This window comes from Hyaena hyaena, unplaced genomic scaffold (assembly GCF_003009895.1).
Source record: "Hyaena hyaena isolate Hyena2069 unplaced genomic scaffold, ASM300989v1 scaffold_21, whole genome shotgun sequence".
NCBI lineage: Eukaryota > Metazoa > Chordata > Mammalia > Carnivora > Hyaenidae > Hyaena > Hyaena hyaena.
In genome coordinates, this window is record NW_024080653.1 from 5037406 (window position 1) to 5058103 (window position 20698).

At 65.7% G+C, this 20698-nt stretch overlaps 1 protein-coding gene across 2 annotated transcripts; it reads right to left on the minus strand.

The window, feature by feature from the left end:
• Nucleotides 1-601: 601 nt before the first annotated feature.
• Nucleotides 602-19085, minus strand: CEP131 (centrosomal protein 131). 2 transcript variants are annotated; one of them, XM_039226544.1, is made up of 26 exons: nt 18956-19085; nt 16571-16777; nt 16152-16261; nt 15634-15748; nt 15298-15425; nt 11396-11509; nt 10422-10577; nt 9072-9189; nt 8665-8781; nt 8282-8444; nt 7671-7765; nt 7043-7225; nt 6502-6678; nt 6306-6425; nt 6054-6179; nt 5587-5703; nt 4771-4873; nt 3870-4071; nt 3658-3765; nt 3461-3578; nt 3082-3156; nt 2135-2277; nt 1883-2060; nt 1577-1729; nt 886-946; nt 602-792 (listed from the first exon to the last, which is right to left on the minus strand). In XM_039226544.1, exons 2-25 carry the CDS (start codon nt 16760-16762, stop codon nt 887-889), a joined length of 3171 nt encoding a protein of 1056 aa, XP_039082475.1. In that variant the 5' UTR covers nt 16763-16777; nt 18956-19085; the 3' UTR covers nt 602-792; nt 886. The 2 variants fall into 2 exon arrangements, with proteins under 2 accessions (XP_039082475.1, XP_039082474.1); XM_039226543.1 differs by having other exon boundaries at nt 1566-1729; nt 18956-19084.
• Nucleotides 19086-20698: the final 1613 nt, after the last annotated feature.

Genomic DNA, 20698 nt, shown 5'->3' on the forward strand with positions numbered 1-20698 from the left:
CAGCTCTGGCACCAAAGAGGGAAAAGGCTCTTCTGTGCAGACGAGGGGGCCAAGGGTGGACGCACCCCAGAGCAGGGAACAGCAGTGACGGGAGGGTCCACCCTGCGGGCTGCCTCAGCCCTCTCCGGGGGCGGCCCTGCCACAACCCACGTGCAGGCCACCCTGGGTGAGCAGGAGGGACCGCCGGAGGCCTCTCCGTGGCCCCGCCCCGACCTCTGGGGCAGCCTCACCCTCCTCCTGGGCAGGGCCCGTCCTGTGCCCACCCCTCAAGGGCTCCAGACCGCGCACCTCTAGGCGGTGTCTCCAAGTGGGGGGCAGAGTGAGAGGCTCTCTGCCATGGGGCGAGCACAGTGGCAGCTGGGGCATCCGGAGAGGGCAGGGGAAGAGCCTCCGAGCTCCTTCTGGGAGCCCAGCAGGCCAGCTGGCGAGCCTGAGAGCCCATTCCCTGTGCTCGGGGGGCTGGCACCCAACCCCAGGGGCCACGGGGCTGGGTGGGGAGCACAGGGAGTAGGGCTGAGAGCAGAGCTGGGGACCCCCCACGCCTAGCCCCCAGCACCCCTGCCCCAGCACAGGAAAGAGAGGCAGGCAGGGTCACACCAAGTTATTAAAAACATCTCTTTACTATCAAAATGCAGCTACAGGGCTCTAACCTCAGGACGACCTGACCCTGGGGCAGAGGGAGGGAAGGGCCCACCATCCCATCCCGGCTGTGCTCCGTCACTTGGCGCTGGGCAACGGCCGCTTGCGCTGCTCCAACAGCTCCTCCAGGTGGTCAGCCCGCTTCACTGCAGCCTGAGACACGCAGCCCACCTGCGGTCAGGCCCTGGCAACCCCCCCCCCCGCCACCCCCCCCACCCCGCCCCTGGCCCGGCCTCGGGGACCCACCTCATGCTGCTTCCAGAGGCTGCGCACGGCCTCCTCCTTCTTTGCCAGGGCTGCCTTCACCCTGCGGGGGAGCGCGCAGTGGGCTTAGGCTGGGCACCCCGGCCAGACCCCGGGGTGGCACACAGCTGAGCGTGGCCACCCGGCCGGGAGGGGTTGACGCCTGGGGCTGTGACCCCCACGGCTGGCCCCAGGCCACTGCCCACAGGACGGGCTCAGTGGGAACCCTGGAGGGAGCCGCCCCAGGTCCCCCTCTCTGGAAGGACTGAGGGGCCCTGCTGGGCTGGGGGAGCTGCCTGCTGCTAACCCCCCAGGGCCGGGACTCCTCCCACACGTCAGCTGCTGCTTGACCCCATCCTCCCTGGAGGCCGCCCTCCTGGGGCAGAAGCGGACCCTGGTCCTGCTATGATGCTGGGAAGCCAGGACAACGGGGCCTGGGGCCAAGTCTCACACGGAGACTGTGCACAGCACCTGCTGACCCGCTCTGCGTCAGCTGCAAAGAGAAGCAGACGTGCACCCTGCTTTCCTTTCTCAGGTCCCAGGTCCCGCATTCCCTGTCGTTTGGAGCTCTGGGCTCCGTCCCACAGACCCCCTCCCCCGTGCTCCCCAAGGACCCCAGCTCGGGCCCCCTCCTCCCCCCACGCCCCATGCTCCCCAAGGACCCCGGCCGGCCCACAGCCCACCTCCCGTGCACCTCCTCCAGCTCCGCCTGCTTCTCCCGCGTGAGCTGCTCCAGCTGGGCCCTGGCCCGCCGCGCGTCCTCCTCCGAGGCTGCCAGCCGCTCGGCGAACTCCTGGCGGAGCACCTCGGCCAGGCTGCTGCGCTCACTGGCCAGCTGCTCCTTCACCTGGGCCAGCACGGGGGGGCCTGAGCGGGGACCCGCAGGTGCTGGGGCCGCGCCTCCCGCCCCCGGCCGGCCCCGCTCACCGCCCACCCCCGCCCCACTGCCCCGCTCAGCACCCCCCCTCACCGCCCCCCCCCCGCCCCCCGCCGCGCTCACCGCCGCCACCTCGGCCAGCTCCTTCTCCTTCCGCCGCACCAGGCCCTGCAGGCGCAGGTTCTCCCCCTCGGCCTCCCCGAGGCGCCCCTTCAGCTCCGCGCAGCGTTCCTGCAGCTTCCGCTCCGACTGCTCCAGCTCCGAGAGCTCCGTCTCGTACTTGTCCCGGATGCGCCTGAGGCTGGGGGGCCGGCAGGGTCAGGGGGCTCCGGGGACGCAGGGCCGCGGCGGGGGGCCGGCGGGACAAGGCCTCACCGGCTCTCGGCGGCCCGCTCGCTCTCCTCCCTGGCGCGCGTCATGTCCGCCTCCAGCCGGTGGATGACCAGCTCGATCTCCTCGTCGCGGCCTCTCCGGATTTCCTCCCTCAGCTCGCGTTCCCGGTTCAGCAGCCAGGCCTCCTGGGGGCGCACGGGGCTCGGTGGGGGCTGGCGACACGGCGCGCGTGGGGTGGCAGACCCCGCCCCCCTCGACAGCTCTCCCGGGGGATCTTTGGACCCTGGGCCACAGCCAGGGGACACGGGGGAGCGTGGGCAGTGCGGCCCAGTCTGCTGCCAGCCCCGCCAGGCTCAAGGAGGGCCCGGGTCCTGGCTCTGAGAGCCGCGTTCACCTCCCGCCTGGCGAGTGAAGGCCCAGCCGGGCCAGGCCTTAGGAAGGCCACTCGAAACCATGCCAGGCTTCGCAGCACAAGCCCGTCACCCAGCTGCCCACATCTGCAGATGTGACCAACAAATACAGCCGCCACTGTGCATAGCTACGGGGCACACAGGGGGCTGCCTGTCACTAGGCCAATGGGCCATCGCCTCGTGTGTGGCCCTGTGCACCTGTCCACCACGGCCTCTTTCCTGAACGGGCGAGCCTGGCGATGCAGTCCATGCCTGTGGAAGGCACTGGAAGCTAAGGAGGGAGACAGCCTGCTAAGTGTCCCGGTTTGCTCGCTGGCCGAGCGTGAACCCTGAGAGCGCCAGCGGGAGGAAGGGAGGGGCGAGAAACGGCCTCCTCCGCCGTTGACCTGGCCTGACCTGGCCGCCGGGCCTCACACTCCAGTGTTAGCACACAAACACACTGCCCCCGACCCCTGAGCTGCCCCACGGTGACACCGGGAACCTCGCCCTTGGGGAGGCCACGGAAGCAGAACCGCATGCCGCCTGCTTTGATGTCTGGGGGGCTGGGCAGGAAGGAATGAGGCGCTTCCCGCTCCGCACCTCCTTCTGGGCGCAGCTGGCCGCCCACGTCTGTCGCTCGACCTCCAGCTGGTCCTTCAGGGCCTTCATCTCCATCTGGGGGGTGGGCAACGCGGTGAGAGCAGGCGTGGAGCCCCTGCCGCGGTATGAGCTGGACTGAGGGTGTGCAGGGGAGCAGGGGAGAGGGTCTGCAGGCTCCGCCCAGCGCTCCAAGTGGCGGCCACTCTGGCAGGCAGGGTGAGGCCGGACGGTGACGCCGACATGGTGCCCCCATCGCCCAGCAGCGGCCGGAGGGTGGGGGTGCAGGGGACACCAGAGGGCGGGGGGGACGGGGTGGGGTACGCGGGTAAGGAGAGAGGGATGGGAGACGGGAGTGGGGGCTGGGGTCACGGGCGCACACCTGGTGCCGGCGCTCCTGCTCCTCTCGCCCCTTCTCAAACTCGGCCCTGAGCGCCCGGCCCTCGGCGGCGCTGCTCTCCTCCAGCTGCTGTCTCCGCTCCTCCAGCTCCGCCCGCTGCCTGTGGGCCCGCGACAGGTCCGGTCAGCGCGGGCTGGGGGCGGGGCGGGGCGGCGCCCGGCCCTCCCCTCCCCGGGCACCTGGCTGCCTGCTGGCCCAGCCGCTCCTTTTCCTCGGCCACCTCGCTGTAGAGCCGCCGTCGCTGCTGCTGCAGGGCCCGCTGCTCCTGCTCCACGTGCTCCTCGAAGCTGAGGGACCGGACGGGCTCGGCCGGGCACGTTCGCACCGCTGCCCGCCCGCCTCCGTGCCTCCCCCCCCCTCCCCCGTCTCTGGCGCAGTCGCGCGCACGCACCGCTGCTGGGCGCGCTCCCGCTCCTGCCTGCCCAGCGCCTCCTTCTCCTGCTGCAGGTGCTCCCGCAGCTCCTCCACCTGGCGCCCGTAGCGCTGGGCCTCGCGCGCCTCCACCTGCAGCAGCTCCGCCTCGTGCAGGCTCTTGAGCTTCTTCACCTCCTGCTTGTGCTGGGCGATCAGCTTCTGGATCTCGGGCTCCAGGCCTGGAGGGGGGGCGCCACAGTGCCGGGGCCGCAGAGGACCCCCGACCCCTGCCCGCTCTGCTGCTGCAGCCTGACTCTTGCCCCCAGCGCTGTAGGGGACCCCCAGTTCTCGCCCACCGGGACACCAGAACTGCAGTCCAGCCACAGGACCCCACTCCCACCCCCCCCCAGAGGCTCCAGGCACAGCTGAGTCCACTTGGGCCCACCACCATCCCCCTCTCCCCCCGCTCCCCTCCGCACAGCTCTGGCCCCAGGGCTCTCGCCTTGGAGATGACAGTCACTGGGAAAGAGAGTGTCCTGGGGCAGAAGGGCCAGGCGTGGCGGGCACAGCTGGGTGCCCCGTCAGCCCTCAGACCCACCCTCTAAGCAGGTAGCAGGGAACCCCGCATGCCCCTCATGCGCCCACCCGGCTCGAGCCCGCGGAAAGGAAGAGTTCAGGCAGCAGAGGGGAAGGCAAGGCCCTTCCTCTCGGACCCACCCTTTGTCCCAGGTCCTCAGCCAGTGGCCAGCCCCCTCCCTGCCTCCTCCCGGCCTCGAAGCCGCCTGGACCGCGGCACCTGAGGCCTTGTAGCTGCCCAGGAAGGCCGTCTCTACTGAGTATATCCAAAACTGCTGTTCCTGCTCAAAGACCCCCGTGACTCCCCCTGGGCCGTGTGGCCTGTCAGCCTCTGACCACCGAGGAGTGTGGCTGGTCCCCACCTCGGACCGTAATCTCCTTGATTTTTCGGGTTTTCTCATTGATCCACTTCTCTCTGCGGACTTTCTCGGTGGCGCTCATTAGTTCTTTGAGTTTCTTAATCTCCTGCAAGGGAAGAAACAGGAAATCAACGGAGACCCCGGCCCTCAGCCACCCACCCCCACCCCGGCCCTGCGCACACTGGCGCTACTATTCTGGCTTCCCTGGAGGCCGAGGCAGGGTCCGGGCTGGAGGCTTGAGATGGGGGGAAGTAATCGGCCTGCAGAGGCCTTACTGGGGTACTCCCGAGTCCCGCCTTCTGTGTGACAGAAGGCCCCCAACCCTGGTCCCCTCCCTCGAGTCAGCTCTCGGCCTGGGGACCACCGCGGCCTACACGGTGGGAAGTGGCACCGGGCAGGGGAGGGGAGGCAGCCCAGTACCACCAGTAAAGCAGGCTGAGGCAGGGCACGGTCCTCGGATGGCAGAGCCAGGAAAACTAGGGGAGGTCCCTCTGCCCAGGCGCTCAGGGCTGGGGCAGTTCAGGCTCCCACACGGCCAGGGCTGCAGCCAGGCGGTGGCGCCTGTCAGCCCCACCACCACGTGTGCGACAGGAGGGTGATCGGCCCCCACCCCGGGGTCTAGCACCCAGCACAGCTCCAGTGCAGGGAGGCACCTGGTCCCAGGGGTGGGGGACACGGGGGTCCGGGGGCTTGAGGCTCCACGGTGGGCCCAGCGATCCTGTTTGCAAACCGCCGAGGCTGCCCTACTCTCCTCGGGGCCGCAGGGAGGGGGCCGCAGAGCCGCCACTCCAGCCACGGCCTCCCGCCTGAGGGGCTCACCAGCTCGTGCTGCTCCTGCACCTGGGCCTCCCTGTCCCTGCGCCTCTGGTCGCCCTGCTTCAGCTCCACCACCACGGCCTCGCACCTCTCCGCCAGGGCCTTCTTGTCCTCAATCAGCTGTGGCGGGTCAAGGGCTGGGGCTAAGGTGGCTGCCCTGAGACGGGGACCTCCCCTCCTCTCCCACCGGGGGTCTCTGGGGCTGAGACCACAGGCGCACATGTGGACAAGGGGTGTGACTGGGGGCTGTGGCCATGGGGGAGCACCCAGTGACACCCTGGACCGGGCCGTCAAGCAGCCCCGCGGGGAAGATGCTGCCGAGTCTACACCAGGGAGCAGCAGGCCTGCCAGGAGGCCCCGTGGTCTAGAAGTGTCCGTGAGGCCCGAGCCAGTCTGGAACCCAACGAACCCCTGAGCCCTGCGGGTCCCGGTCCCTCTTCCCTGGCGCCCTACTGCCTGGGAGGCGGCACCTGGTCGATGAAGGACAGGTGCCGCTGGATGGTGGCTTCGTAGTGGTCCCTCTGCTGCCGCAGCTGCCGGCCCAGCTCCTTCTCCGTCTCCTTGACCCGCCGGACAGTGAGGTCCCGCTGCTGCACCTGTGTGGGAGGGGACACACCCAGCTGGGGAGCGGGGCAAAGCAGCAATGGCCCCACGGGGTGTGTGAGGATTTGCCCGGTGCTGATGCAGTGACGGCCCGGGGCGGGGACACGGCAGGACGTTACCAGCGCTTTCTGCAGCAGCCCCACCGCCTGCTTCTTCTCCTCCACCTCCAGCTTCAGCCGCATCACAGAAGAGCTCACCGTGGACGTGGGCTCCAGGCGCCCCTCGTCCGGCACCAGCCCCTGGGAAGGTGGCGTGCGTCAGGTGACAGCCAGCCGGGTGGTAACCTGGCGTCCCTCCCTGGGGACCCCCCCGCACCTGGGGGGCTGAGGCCGGCCGGTCCTGCCCTGACTTCTCCATCTCGTGCAGAAAGCTCATGATACTCTGCAGCTTGGCCTCCGAGAGCAGAGTCCCGTCTTCGGGGGGACTGGCGCACGTGCCGAGCTTCCGGAACCTCTCCAGGTTGTCTGCCGTCAGGGGGCTGGCATCATCCTCCTGCAGGGGAGGGGGCACAGCCTCAGGGGTGGATCGAGTGCAGGGACAGGGGCTGGGAAGGCGGTGGGACCCGGTCTGGAAGGTAGGGCCTCTCGGGCTGCCTAGATGCTTGCAGGGCGTGGCCTAGGGGCGCTGGTGGAGCAGCCGCACCCGTCCCCCACCCCCCGCTGTTCTGAGCACCCTAAACCTCAGCAAGCCCTCCAATGAGAGGGCGGTTCAACGAGCCCCACCTGCCCTTGTTAGGGCCTGACTGGAGCCAGCAGAGGCCCAGTGGGCTCCCGTGGCCCCCACCCCGCCCCCGTCTCCCGTGTAGATGGCACCGGCACCCAGGGCTGGGCCAAGGGAGGACGCAGCCTGTGGTCACCTCATTGGTCCAGGAGGATTTGTCCCTGTGATAGGCCCTGGGGTTGGGCAGCGGCTCGGGCTCCTCCTCCAGCAGCCTTAGTGTGGCCAGCAGCTCATCCAGGGTGGCCCTGGACTGGGCCTTGCCCTGGGCAGGGCCCACCACCTCCAGATCCTCACTGGCCACGTCCTGGGAGCTGGCATCCTGCAGTGGACAGGCAGGAGGGACAGCCACTGAGGCCATCAGAGGCCGAGACCCCCCCAGAGAACCGTGGGGGCTGGAGAGGGGAGGCCTCCTCCCCATAGGCTCACGGCCACTTAGCCACGTGGATCAGGCACACCCCGACCCACCGCCAGGAAAACGAGGGTGGCCTGGCCTCCTTGCCCCTCAGCCCAGTGGCTTCGGCCCCCACCTAACCTCTGAGCCTCCTGCTCCCTTCCGTGGGCATGCACATGGGGGCCCCACCCCAGGGTTTCTGTGACAGCCCAGCGGGGTTCCAGAGCAATCCGTGAGACCCCCTCCCCGCAACAATACCCATTCTGGGCAGCCCTTCCTGGCACGAGTGACCCCACAGCCATTCAGGCGCAGGCTCGGGCCACCCAGGCTGAGGCCGGAGAGGGCGGACGGGAAGGGCTGTATGGACGGAAACCTGAGGCTTGTTCTCTGGAAACTGCCGGGGCTCTGGGGAGGGGTTGGAGGCCGGCTGGCGGGGGTCCTCTGCGCCTGCGGTACGGAAGCCAACTCCTGCATGACAGAGCAGAGCGTTGGCCCAAGGGGGCGTCACCCCACCTGGGGGCAGCAAATCTGGAAGGGCCCTTGAGAAGACACCGCGCACAGGGGAAGGGAGAACTCGTGACAGCGGGGCCACGGCAGACTTCATGTGGGGCAGAGGGAACATTCAGGATCCCTGGCCTCTGGGGTAAAGGGTCAGGGAAACTGGTGCAAAATCCACCCCAGAACCCTTGGCCTCCCTGGTCTTTAGGGTCACCGTGTCCAGCTTCAGAACAAGAGGGGTGGGAGTGAAGAAAGCAGAGGGAGCGGGGGGGGGGGGGGGGGGGGACTGCACAGCCGAGCCTCCGCCTCCATGGTGGAAGTGGCCAAATGGGTAATGGCGTGGGGGCCAGGGGACGGCAGCAGAGGCCATGCCTCCTTCCTGCCATAGCCCTGTGGGGGTGGGAGGGGGGGCGCCAGGCAGGGCGATGACCTTGAGAGTGCTTACAGCTGGGAAGCAGAGGCGGGCTAGGTCTCGGGTGAGCTCACCGGCTTTGGCGTTATTGGCCTTGTGGGTCTGGTGGGCCTGAGCAGAGCTGCCGGGCCTCAGGGGCGGCTCCCGGGCAGGCTGGGGCTTCTCCGGCTCCCGCGCCTCCTTCAGCAGCCCGAGCTCAGGGGCGCCTGACTCCTGGGCTCGCTTCTGCTGCAGCTCCTGCCATGGGGGGCACCTTGAGGAGCCTCGCCCAGGACGAGCCAGGCGCCCAGCCCTCCTTCCGCCAGGCTGCCCTGAGGCCCAGCGTCCAGGGGCTTGGGGGGAGGAGGGCCAGGGAAGGCAGCAGGCGGGGGTCCCCCAGGAGCACAGCCTTGCTCTCAGGTACAGGGGTGGACCTGGCAGCTGTCAGCTGACTCGGCACTGAGCGGCACGCAGGTACCTGAATGGCCGCTCGCCTGGCCTGGCGCGCCTTCTCCTCCCGGACCTTCCTCCTGGCCGCCTCCTTCTGCTGGTGCAGGCTCAGGGGGCTCCCGTCTCCCAGCTGCTGCCGCTGCTCCTGTGGAAGCCATAGCTGGCTTGCTCGATCCAGACCTGTGTTCCCACGGGACCCCCCGGCCCCCCACAACCTGCCCTTCTCTGCCCCAGGGAAGACAAGCCTCCCTCCCTGTGGCCAGCGGCTCCTTTGGGTGGGGAGGCAGCTCTGCATCTCGGAGCAGAAGCCCCGACTCAGGGCATGGAGGAAGGGAGCCCCCAGATGGAGTGTGGGCCCACGGGTCCCAGAAACCCCACTATACACAGTTGGGACCCCTGGGATTCTCGCCCATACAGCTCACACCCCCCACTGACCTCTCGCCTCAATGCGGGCGGGTGCCCTTGGCGGGCAGCTCTGGCTTGGCGCCGCTGCCGCTGCTGGCGGTACCAGCGCTGGATGGTGACGGCAGCCTGGTTCACCTGGTGGATAAACCTGCGGGTGCAGCACCCGCGAAACTGGGTGAGTGATGAGTGATGGCCGCTCCTCCGGGGGTCCCCCCAACGGTCGGGGCAGGCAGGGAAGCCTGCAGCTGCACGGCCCTGCGGAAATGAAGACGCCATCCGTGGACTCTGTGCTCGATCCCCATGGACTCTGTGCTCGATCCCCAGGCCTGGCACCGCGCCCAGCACACCGGCTGTGGGTGCGGGCTGCCGTCCTGACAGTGGGCGCTATTCACCGACAAAAAGCAACAAACCAGAGACCCGGCTGGGCATGATAAGTCACGGGCTGAGTGCTCGGGCCGTAGAGTATTCTAGAAAAGGCAAAGCCCTAAGGGAACAGATCCGTGTGGCCAGGGTCAGGTCTGGTGAAGCCGGATAAAAGGCCTGCGGGGAGTCCAAGGGGTGACAGACCTGCAGACCACAGAGCTTCAACACGTGCCTGAATGCAGCCAACAATACATCTAAAATGGATGCATCTTATTGTACATCGACATTAATCACTTCGACTCGGTAAAGCTGAGTAAACTCTAAAAAGCCTTAACCTCGGCTCTCGGGACCACTTGCCAATTTATTCAGCACAAGCCCTAACGGAGCATCCAGGACACAGATGGCTTCGGGACCGGCGCACAAAGGGGCCTGTTTGCTGACACACAGCCAGACGGGAAGCACCAGGCTGCCAGCGCCACTCACCCACCTCCAGGGCCCCCCAAAGTCCACACTCTGACCAGCACAAGGTCCCTGACCGGGAGCGACACCGTGGACCTGGGGCCCCGGCGGAAGATCTGGCTGCAGCCCACCCTCAGCGCCCCCCAGGGCGAGTTTCAGGGGATGTGGCCATGAGGCTGTTCGGGGTGTTTTTAGTTTTATGTCTTTCTTCCACTTAATGCTTTTCTAATAAATGGTTTCAGTGATGTACGATTTACATACCATAAAACCTATCCACTTTAAGTATACGGTTCAATGACTGTTCATAAATTTGCAGGATCATACGACTGCCGGTGTGACCCAGTTTTAGAGCATTTCTGTCACCCCCAGGAAGACGGCCTTCTGCGGCCATGGGCCCCGAGCAACTGTGGTTCCAGATCTGCCTCTTCTTGACATGTGGTATAAATGGGTTTGTACGGTACGAGGTTCTATCAGCCTCCATATTTTAAAACAATTCTTAAGTGGAAATTTCTACTAAGTGAGCTTCAGGCTCCCCCCTGGCCCCCAGCCCACGATCACCTCTCGGCCTCCTCCTCTGTCACCTCCTTCCGTCTGAACGGGCCTGGGGGCCCCCCCGTGTTGTTCTGGGCCACAGGGTTGCTGCTGGAGAAATTCTTGTGTGGCTTCCCAGAGCTGCTGCTGTCCCCCTCACCGGTGGCCGCCTTGAGGATGTTGCTAACAGAAGAGCAGAAAAGGCTCACTGGCCCTGCCCAGGCCCCCTCACGGCCCCAGCAGGTGGCTCTGCCTGCGAGAAGAGGGTCCGTCCCAGGGGTTCGGGCCTGGAAGGACACACCCACAGGACATCGGGAGTGGGCATGGCCGCTCCCCGGTTCCAACACACTAGTTGGTCCCCAGGGGCACCTGCCTCCCACACAGCGCGTGGGAGGCTATTGGGCTCTTTGCATTAAAAAAAGCAAAGAGGTCGGGGGCACCTGAGGCTCACGCAGGTAGGCATCTGACTCTTGATCTTGGCTCAGGTCATAATCTCATGGTTCATGAGTTTGAGGCTCTGCGCTGAAGTGTGGAGTCTACCTGGGATTCTTTCTCTCTGTCTCTCCCTCTCTGTTCCTCCCTCCCACGCTGTACATATGTGCGCATGCCCACGTGCGTGCGCCCTCTCTGTAAATAAATACACTTTAAAAAATGATTTAAAAAAAGGAAAAAGCAAAGAAGTCTCCAGAGCCACAAGATCCCAGAGCCAGACGGTGACCCAAGACACCCGACGGCAGCCCTTGACTCCGAGTGTGCCAGGCAGGGCAGATGGGGGTGACATGCACGGGGCTGCCCTGGCCTCAGCCAGGGGGCCGGAGACTCGGCGAGAGGCTGCGGCTTCCTCGGCGGGGACCCCACACCGAGGGGAATTGCCCACTGGGGTCTGGTGTCTCTCTGCCCTGCTGCCCTCGGCTGGCAAGGGAGGCAGCTCGGGGCGTCCGGGGTCCTGCCATGTTCCGCGCACATCAGCCGCCGCCCCCACCCCGTGCCCCCCGCCTTACTTGAGGGAGGGGGCCGCGTGGTTGGAGCTCTTGGGCGGCGGCGCCTTCTCCGAGGGGCTGTAGCGGTTGTGCAGCATGGTGGTGACACGGTTGCCCACCGCGCCCTTGTTGCTCCTGCCAGAAGACAGGGTGGCGTCAGGCTCCGGTAGGCGGCATGGCCCGAGTCGCGCTCACCGTGGCACTGTCCGGGCGTCCCTGGGGCCACTCTCCACGGCCACCACACCGACAGGAGGGGCCTTCTCAGGACCCAGGAGAGCTCTCCACCCAGGGGATCCCACGGAGCAGGACCCGAGGTGCCCGCTGACAGCGGGGACACCTGCTGCGGAGAGAAGGCCACAGACCATCGGTCAACGGAGAATGGGCCTCTCTGTCAGAGAAACGTGCCAGGAGGCAGACACGGCTCTCTCCGCCCCTCAAACCCACCAGGAGGGATACACGTGGTACAAACACACAGGGGCGAAGGGGATGCAGGAGGAGGCTGCCGCGAAGACACAACCACAAAGTTTTAGCAGGATGAGAAGGGCCAGTGGTCAGCGACACGTGGAGGGACGGGGGAGAAGCCCTGCTCCCCGGAACCCCAGGGATGTGCGGGAAGTGGGGGCACCTGGCTCTTCCAAAGGTCCCTCCCTGACCCCAGCACCCAGGCACCAAGCCCATCCCTGTGGTCTGGACAAGAGGCCAGCCCGCCAGGAGGAACAGTCTGTGCACTGAGCAGGACATCACCGGGCCACAGCAGTGGCGAGCAGGACTCTAGCCCTGGGGCAGGAGACCAGAGAACCCCTCCCCGGAGACACGGAGCAGCCCAGACACTAACACGTGTAGACCCCAGGACAGCAGGTGCCCCCGCCCAGGCACCCCAAAGTGAGCTACCAGGCAACTCTTAGCCGCCCCCCAAATGCTGGCAGAGCCGGTGTTCCAGACGTTTGCGCACGCGAGAGGCCAACAAACAGGATGTGGTGGAGACAAGGGTCAGCAGAGCGAGGACGTCCCAAAGAATCCGTGGTGACTGCCCGGCCACGATCAGCCACTCTCGGCAGGAAAAGCTCTGACTCGGAGGGTTTGCCAACTTCGGTAGTCCCAGCACAGCCGGCACCAGGCGTCCCCGGGCGCGGAGGCGGGACGAGAGGGCAGCCAGCCCCCGAGCTGGCGCAGGCGGCCCGGCCACCGCTCCCCGCTGTTGTCAGACGTGAGAGGGAGAACCAGGCGCCATGAGCCCGAAGGCAGGCAGACGAAGGGCCATAGGGGACAGAGCGGAAGGCCGAGGAGACAGGAGCAGTGCCCGCAGTCGGATGCGCTCAGCAGCCACAGTCCCGGGGAGAGCGGCAAAGAAAGAGAACAAAGGAGCCCAGGGCAACGCAAGAGGGCCTTCGCCGCCACCCAACAGCACGACCGTCCACGCGGAAGGGCCCGAGGACAGCAGGCAAGCGGGGAGAACCCGGCGGCCGGCCGGTGCCACCGAGTCCACGCAGGGAGGGGAGGGACCACCCAGAGGGCTTCCGGAGAGAGCACGGACCCCGGCAAAAGGCGGGGAATCAGGGCGACACAGGACTCCCCAGCAGCGGTCCCTGCGGCCGGCACCACCACTTCAGGACGTCGGGAATGTTCTCTGATGTGGGGCTCTGCCAGCCACACCCTGGGTTGGCTCCAGGGTCAAGGCATTTTTAGACACACACGCACGGCCATGAAACCTTTCCCTGTTGAGAACCCTCGCTCCGGGGTCCGGAGGAGCCTGTGCTCACAGAGGAGGTGGAGGCGACCCTGGGGTGGGGTGGGGCCGGCTCAGACCCAGAGACAAGCCAGGCTCCGGGGACAGGAAGGGCCCCTGCTGGCCTCCCCGTGCAGAGGCGAGTCCAGCGTTCTCTGGTCAGGGCTGGGACATGACAAGCAGGTAGGGAAAAGCGAGAGATCGTTCCTAACTCCGGGAAAGACAGGTGCGTGGCGCTGCCCTAAGAGGCACCCATCTCAGCCAGCAAACCCTCCTGACCCTGCGCGGCAGGCACAACTGCGACCCTCTCGTATGAATGAGCATCCTGGGGCCTAGGGAGGTTAAGTAACCTGCCCCAAGTCCCACAGCAAATAAATAATAATAAAGAAAGAGAAAAAGTTGTGAACTCGGAACTCGGAGCAGGCGGAACCAGCCGCGGCCCCTGCGCGGAAGCGGCTCAGGACGCAGAGCTGACGGACTCGGCTCGGGCAGCAGGAGGGACAGTCGGAGGGTGTGCCAGGCGGCCACAGGGAAGCAAAGCCCTCCTGCCACGTGGATTACGTGCCAGGTCGGAAACAGTCCACAACAAGCAACACTGGGATGTTGTCATAACCGTTTTCTAGAAAATACTAGAAGAAACTGCTTCAAAGTAGCTGCTTCCAGAGGCACCTGGTGGTTCGCTTGGTTAAGCATCCCACTCGGGATTTCGGCTCAGGTCACAGTCCCGAGGGCGGGCGATCCAGTGCCCCCGAGGTGGGCAGAGCCTGCCTGGGATTCTCTCTCTCTCTGCCCCTCCCTCCACGTGTGCTCCCTCTCTCAAAATAAACAAACATTTATTTTTTAGTAAGAAAGAAAGAAAGTAGCTGGTTCCAAGAAGCAGGACTCAGTTGCGGGGGGGGGGGGGGGGGGGGAAGGGGGAGCAGATTTGGTTTTTTTCCTTTTATTAAGTATGTAGCGCTGCTCAGCTTTAAAAAAATTTTTTTAATTTTTTAATCTTTATTTATTTTTGAGAGACAGAGTGCAAGTGGGGAAGGGGCAGAGAGAGAGGGAGACACAGAATCCGAAGCAGCTCCAGGCTCCGAGCTGTCAGCACAGAGTCCGACATGGGGCTCGAACCCACAAACTGGGAAATCATAACCTGAGCCAAGGTCAGACGCGTAACTGACTGAGCTGCCCAGGTGCCCCTACTGCTCTGCTTTTTAGCTGAGTGCATGTGTCACGGACAGAAATTTTTAAAAAATTTTTTGTTGTTTTAGAGAGAGAGAGAGCGGGCATGTGTGTGAACAGGGGAGGGGCAGGGTGGGGGAGAGAGAGAGAATCCCAAGCCGGCTCCACACTCAGCACGGAGCCCAGCAGAGGGCTCATCCCACAACCATGAGAGCATGACCTGAGCCACCCAGGCGCCCCCAAAATTAAATGTTAACTTAAATTATTGCATCACAAGCAAGAATTGTTCCTGTGCTGACTCAGATGAAGGATCAAGGAGAACTCTGCGCCAAGACAGCCCCTCTGATGCATGGCCCTCTGCGCTGGGAAGCTCTTTCTTGCACGGAGCACATGTATGTCCTTGTCCCTCTGCCCACGGGTGCCCCCGAGGCCAAGAGCGAGGGGGACCAGCTGTGTAGCCGAGGGCGGCTGTGCTCCCCCAGGCCCCGCCCATCCTGACAATCGCCGGCCCGGCCCCGCCAGCCAAGGCCACAGCCTGCGCAGCCCTCTGCAGACCCCACGCTCCTGGCCGTTGCTCCGCACGCGCTTGCCTCTGTCCTGCCGTGGGTGGTGCTGCTGACAAGTGACCACCGCGGCCGCACGCCGGCCAGCTCTCGCACCAGTGGGCAGGTCCGGCCCGAGGCAGCCTGTCCACCCTCCTGGAGGCCCAAGAACCTCCCTTGAGCCTTAACCTGCCCTCTTCAAGAGCTAAGCTGGGCATATCGGGGCCTCGAGAGGCAGGCGGCCCTGCAGACGAGAGGGCGGAGGGAGGCCTACGGGAGCCCCGCGCGAGCAACCCTGGCCAGTAGAGCCCCCGGTGCCAGGCGCCACCCTGCGGCCTCCCTCCCTGGGCCCCCGGGGAAGAGAAAGCCAGCCACTCACTCCCGCATTCAGTCACTCGTTCCGAAGCACGCAGGGCCACGAACGGGAGAGCCGGCCCCCAGCGCCTCAGCGCCTGGGCTCCCCGTGCGGCACCTGCTGCGGCTCCCACCTGTTGTTGGCAGTGAAACTGGGGGCCAGCGGGACGGTGCACTCTCTCCTCCGGGGGCCCAGCGGCGCGCCGGGGGTGCCAGGGCTCCCAGAGTCGGGCGGCGAGGCGAAGGCCCTGGGGTGGTCATCCTGTCGGTGACACAATCGCCACCTCAGACCGTGATGTGCTACACGGGCCGCTGGCCTCGTCCCCAGGCTGGTGCCCCACCGCGTCGCACAGGACGGAGAGCTAACACCGAGCCCCCCCCCCGCTGCCGCCCCTCCCACAGGTGCAGCCCCCGCCAAGAACCAGGCGTCACTCTGGAAGGGACACGTGGACTCCGCCCCTGGCCCTTACCAGGACATTCCACGTGGCCCCCCTCTCACCGGGGGCCTTGCTCAGACCAGCCAGCCTCTTTTTCCCACCAGGGCTTCCCTCAAAGAGTGTCAGGAACTGGGGGTCCTCGGCTGGCCTGTGTGGGAGACAGGAGGCCAAGCAGGGACAGTCACTCGTCTGGGGAGGCTGGTCCAGGACGCAGACAGGCACGTCTCCGGGGGACCGGGAGGGAATTCCGTTTCATAGTCATAGTGTGACAACGGTGCCTGAGAGATGCTCACACCCTGGGCCGCGGCCACCGGGACACCCACGGGAGAAGTGCGGCGGGGACAGAGGGCAAGAAGCAGGCATGGGGGCGCTGGCTGGGGGTCCCCGTCTCTACTCGCAGACATGACGGGCCCGGCGCAGCGCTGGCCTGAGTGCAGGTCACGTCAGGCCCCACCCTCCACCCAGCCTGCGCCCAAGCTGTGAGGCTGGAAGAAGGGCTGACCGAGGCGGGAGGGGAGTGTGCTGGGGGTCACCTGAGGCAGAGGGGTCACCTGAGGGGGCCGGCGCACGCCTCGCTGGCAGGCGGCTGGTGGACTTGCGTGGTGCTGTTAGATCTGCAAAGGTTGTTGATGGATCGGGAACCTCCGGGCGCCGTGGCCTCCTGTGCAAAGGAAGAAACAACCACCCTCGTGGTGAAGGTTTCAGACACTCACCAGTTCACCCCGGGCCTGCCCACCCGGCTTCCCTCAGGCCTCCGGGAGCTTATCCCCCACCCCCAGGTCAGCCCGCTTCTTGAGGACTCAAATCCAAATGCTGGTGGGGCAGAAGGGGCCGAGAGGCTGGTGCCCACAGGATTTCGGTTCTGCCTCAGACCCGTGGCCGACCCTGGCCTTGACCTCTCAGGCCGATGGCTCTGATCTGCGAGCTGGAGTCCCCGCTGGCCCTGGACACCGGTGGCCCCAGCACTCACCAGTGCCTTCCTCCTTGGCTCACTGCCCGAGACTGCGGAGAAGGAGCGGGCGATGGGCTTGGCGGCCGAGGCCGAGGCGCTGCTGGGGCGCCAGGACACAGGCGGAGGGAGGCCAGTCAGGCTCAGCTCCACGCCTTCTGGGCTGCCCTCGGGGCGGCCGGAGGGGGCGCTGGCGGCCCGGGAGCCCTTCATGGAGGCTGCGAGGCCCTGAGCAGGCAAGAAGAGATGCAGGGGGACGCCTTCTGAGGAACCAGGCCTCCTGGGACACCACCCTCAGGCAGGCCTCAGGGAGCCTGCTGCCACCCGGCCACCCTCCTCGCTGGGCGGTGGGGGTTCCTTTGTCAGGAAAAGAAGGCACGTGGCAGAGCAGGGCTCCAGGCCTCAGTGCCACCGCTCTGTCGGGACCCTGCCTGAGGGTGGCCTGAGGCGGCGTCTGCCCCACCCCCTAGCCCAAGAAGGCTACTCCACCAGTCTGAGCCTCACCTCCTTCATCTGGAAAATGGGTACTGAAAAAGTGCCTCTCCCTGGGGTTGTCCTGACGGCTATGTAAACACTCGGCACGTTCAAACCAGGACTTGGTGTGATTGATGTTGCCCAACCCAGGGTCCACAGCTTGTCTGGCCACGGAACCCCCTCCGTTTCCTCGGAAATTCCAGGAACCCGCGAGCTTCTGGGATGTGGATCTGCCCTCTTGCTTCCAGATCCCCTCCCCCCACCGCTCCTGGCACCAGCCACACTTTACAGCCTCCCTTGCTGCCCCTCCCTCTTCCCACCCCTGAAGTCGGAGGGTCCCCGGGCTCAGGGCTCAACCCCGGCCTCTCCTCTCCCCACCCTCTCACCTGGGGGACCACGCCTGACCTCCTGGCTTCAAACAGAGGCTGCCGGCTCCTGCCCGCTCTGTTCCCTAATTCCTGACTCAAGACCAGCCCCAGAGACCAAAACAGAGCCCTGACTTCCACCTCTAGCTGCCCCTCCCCAGGGGTCATGTTTTGTAACTGACTCAGGCCAAGGAATTAGACCTCATCCTGACATCTTCCCCTTCAGCGCCACACCTGCTCCGCCAGCAGCCCAGCCCTCTGCCCACGCGTCCTTTCCCTCCACAACCCCAGGCTGAGACCCCTCTCCTTGAACCTGGACAAGCCCAGCCCCTCCCCACACAGTGGCCAGAACTGATCTTTCTCCACCAGGTCTCAGATCACACTGTGTCCCTCCCGAAAACCTTCTGAGGGTCCTCCTGGCACAGAGAATAAAGTCTAAATGCCCAACACCCCTCAGATCTGACCCTGCTCTCTCTGTGACCTCCTCACTGCCACCCCTCGCTCTGCTTCAGCCAAACCAGCCTTCCTGCCGCTCCTCAAACTGGGCCAGCCCGTTCGCATCACAAGCCTCTGCACCTGCTGGTCCCTCTGCCGGGAGCCTCTTCCCTGGGATGTCACGAGGCACTCCCTTCACTCAGAGGGCCACCGGTCCATCACCTTGCTCCCCCATCCTGCTTTAGTTTTCTTCACCTGGCCACGCGGGCTGGTCTGCACTGTCCGACCCCCTGGCAAGAACATTAGCTCCACGAGGACAGGGACCACGTAGCCCTGGCACGTGGCGCGTGGCAGGCTCTCAAGCATCAGGAGTGGATGAGCATGGACCAGTACCACAGAGGAAAGAGGCAGCCGGCCCTGCCACCGAGGACCCTGGTGGGCCGGCAGGCACACAGCACCACCACCCATGGTCAGTGCTGAGGCCTCCTTCCGCCCCCCACTCCCCTCACACACGTGGGGGGGGGGGGCCATGGCCAGGTGCCAGTGCCTCTCTTCTCTGGAGTGGAGCACAGAGCTGTCCCTGCCATTCACCAGGTCGGTGTCCTCAGTTAGGCATTTCCGGTTGTGTGGGTGAAATGTAACACCCTCCTCTCCCCAGGGCACTGGCCACGCCCAGCTGGACCCAGGCTGGCCAGCTTTCCCAGCCACAGGAGGAGCAGCCACACGCGGGGTTCTGGGAGGGTAAACGCAGCCTCTCCGTGGAAACCTCCAGGCCAGACCTCACCTTGCATACAGAGATGTCTCCCCAGCAGCCCAGGGTGGGTGCCCAGAGCCTCTGCCCAGACTCCGCAAGACGGGCTGACCCAGGACCCTTGGCAGCTTCTCCACCGGGCAGCTCCCAGTCTCCCAAAGATCTGGCTCAAGGCGGTGGGACCTGAGGCCGCTGATCGGACCCCATTCACCCGTGCAGCCCCCGCCCCCGCACACCACCCCGACACACCTGCACAGGGAGGGGGGAAGACTTCACCTGCACGGGCCCCGAACTTCCTCATCCGCGCGAACCCCTCTCATCTGCGCGGCCGTCCTCACCTACACGAGCTGAGCCCCCTCACCTGCGCGGGGACCCCCTCACCTGCGCGAGCCGGGCCTGGGCCGGAGCCCGTGAGGGCGGCCCGCGGAGGCTGTGCGAGGCCCTCCGACGTGGGACGCCCGGGGCCCAGGCTTCAGGCTGACGACCTCGCGCCCTGGCCCTGGCCCTGGCTCCGGGGCCCAGGTGACAATGAAGCGACCGGGCCGCAGGCTGCGCGGCGGCAGCTAGCAACCAGCAACCAGCCTGGCACCTCCTCCCCGTCCGTCACCGAGGCCCGCCTTTCCTGCCCGCGCCGCCTCCGGATTGGCCGTCCGGCTGCGCACTCTGTCCATCCCGGGAGCCCATTGGGCGCCTGGCTGTCCTTCGGGATGTTCAGGCGTGGGAGGAGCCTCGAGGGGCGGCTCATCCCCCCGCCCCCCGCTTGTGGCAGCGGGCCGCCGATTGGACGCAGCTAGAGGAGGCGGGACCTCTGCTGGTATGGGCGGAGCCTCAAGGAGAAGGGGCGGGGAAAGAGAGGGCCGAGGGCGGGGCGGGCGGCGTGGCGCTCGGGGCCTCTCTTTCGGAGGGACCCGGTCGGCCTGGCCTACGCTGGCCTCCCAGCAGCCCCGGGCTCCCACGGGGTCCAGGTTCCCACGCCGGCCCCGGGCTCCCACGCCGGCCCGGGCTCCCTCCCCGCTACTGCTCTTGGACACGTGGGTCCCTCTGCACCCCCTCCCGGCAAAACTCCACTTAGGGCCCAGACCTCGCAGAGGCCCGGGGCTCCCTCCCTCAGGCAGCCCTGTCCTAGGCCGCCCTGGTCACTGCCCCGCACCCGAGGCCCACCTCCCTTCGTCTCTCAAGACTTCCGGTGGCGCATGTTTTGTCTTGACTGTCCCCTCACTTCTTTCTTTTTTTTTTTTTAATGTTTTATTTATTTCTAGAAGAGAGAGAGAGAGAGACAGCGTGAGCAGGGGAGGGTCAGAGAGAGAGGGAGTCACAGACCGAAACAGGCTCCAGGCTCCGAGCTGGCAGTCAGCACAGAGCCCGACGCGGGGCTCGAACCCACGAACCGTGAGATCATGACCTAAGTGAAAGTCGGACGCTCAACCGACTAAGCCACCCAGGCGCCCCTGTCCCCTCCCTTCTTTCACTCAGGTGTTTGTTTTTGCCTCCTTCTCCCAAGTTTTGGTCACCCCCACCCCTAACCCCTGTGGTCTCTGCGTGGGAGTCGTTTCTACCTGTAACCCTAAGTCCTTCCCTCAGTGGTGCCCTGTGTCCCAAGCCAGGCACCCACTGCCTTCCCTGCCCTGCAGGAGGAATCCCCAGGCACCTGGCACCCCTTCACCTGTCTGTGGTCCTTCACCAGGAAAGCCCCAGTCCTGCCCCCCCCCCCCGACTTCCCCCGCGGGTGCCCTCTCCACCAGGCCTCTGGCCTCTGCAATAAAAGTTATCTTGGGGCACCTGGGGGACTCAGTCGGTTAAGCGTCCGACTTTGGTTCAGGTCATGATCACACAGTTCGTGGGTTCAAGCCCTGTGTTGGGCTCTGTGCTGACAGCCCGGGGCCTGGAGCCTGTTTCAGATTCTGTGTCTCCCTCTCTGTCTGAGCTTCCCCTGCTCACACTGTCTCTCTCTCTCTCTCTCAGAAATAAATGAAAAACATTTTTTTTTATATTTTTATTTATTTCTAGGAGAGAGAGAGAGAGACAGCGTGAGCAGGGGAGGGTCAGAGAGAGAGGGAGTCACAGACCGAAACAGGCTCCAGGCTCTGAGCTGGCAGTCAGCACAGAGCCCGACGCGGGGCTCGA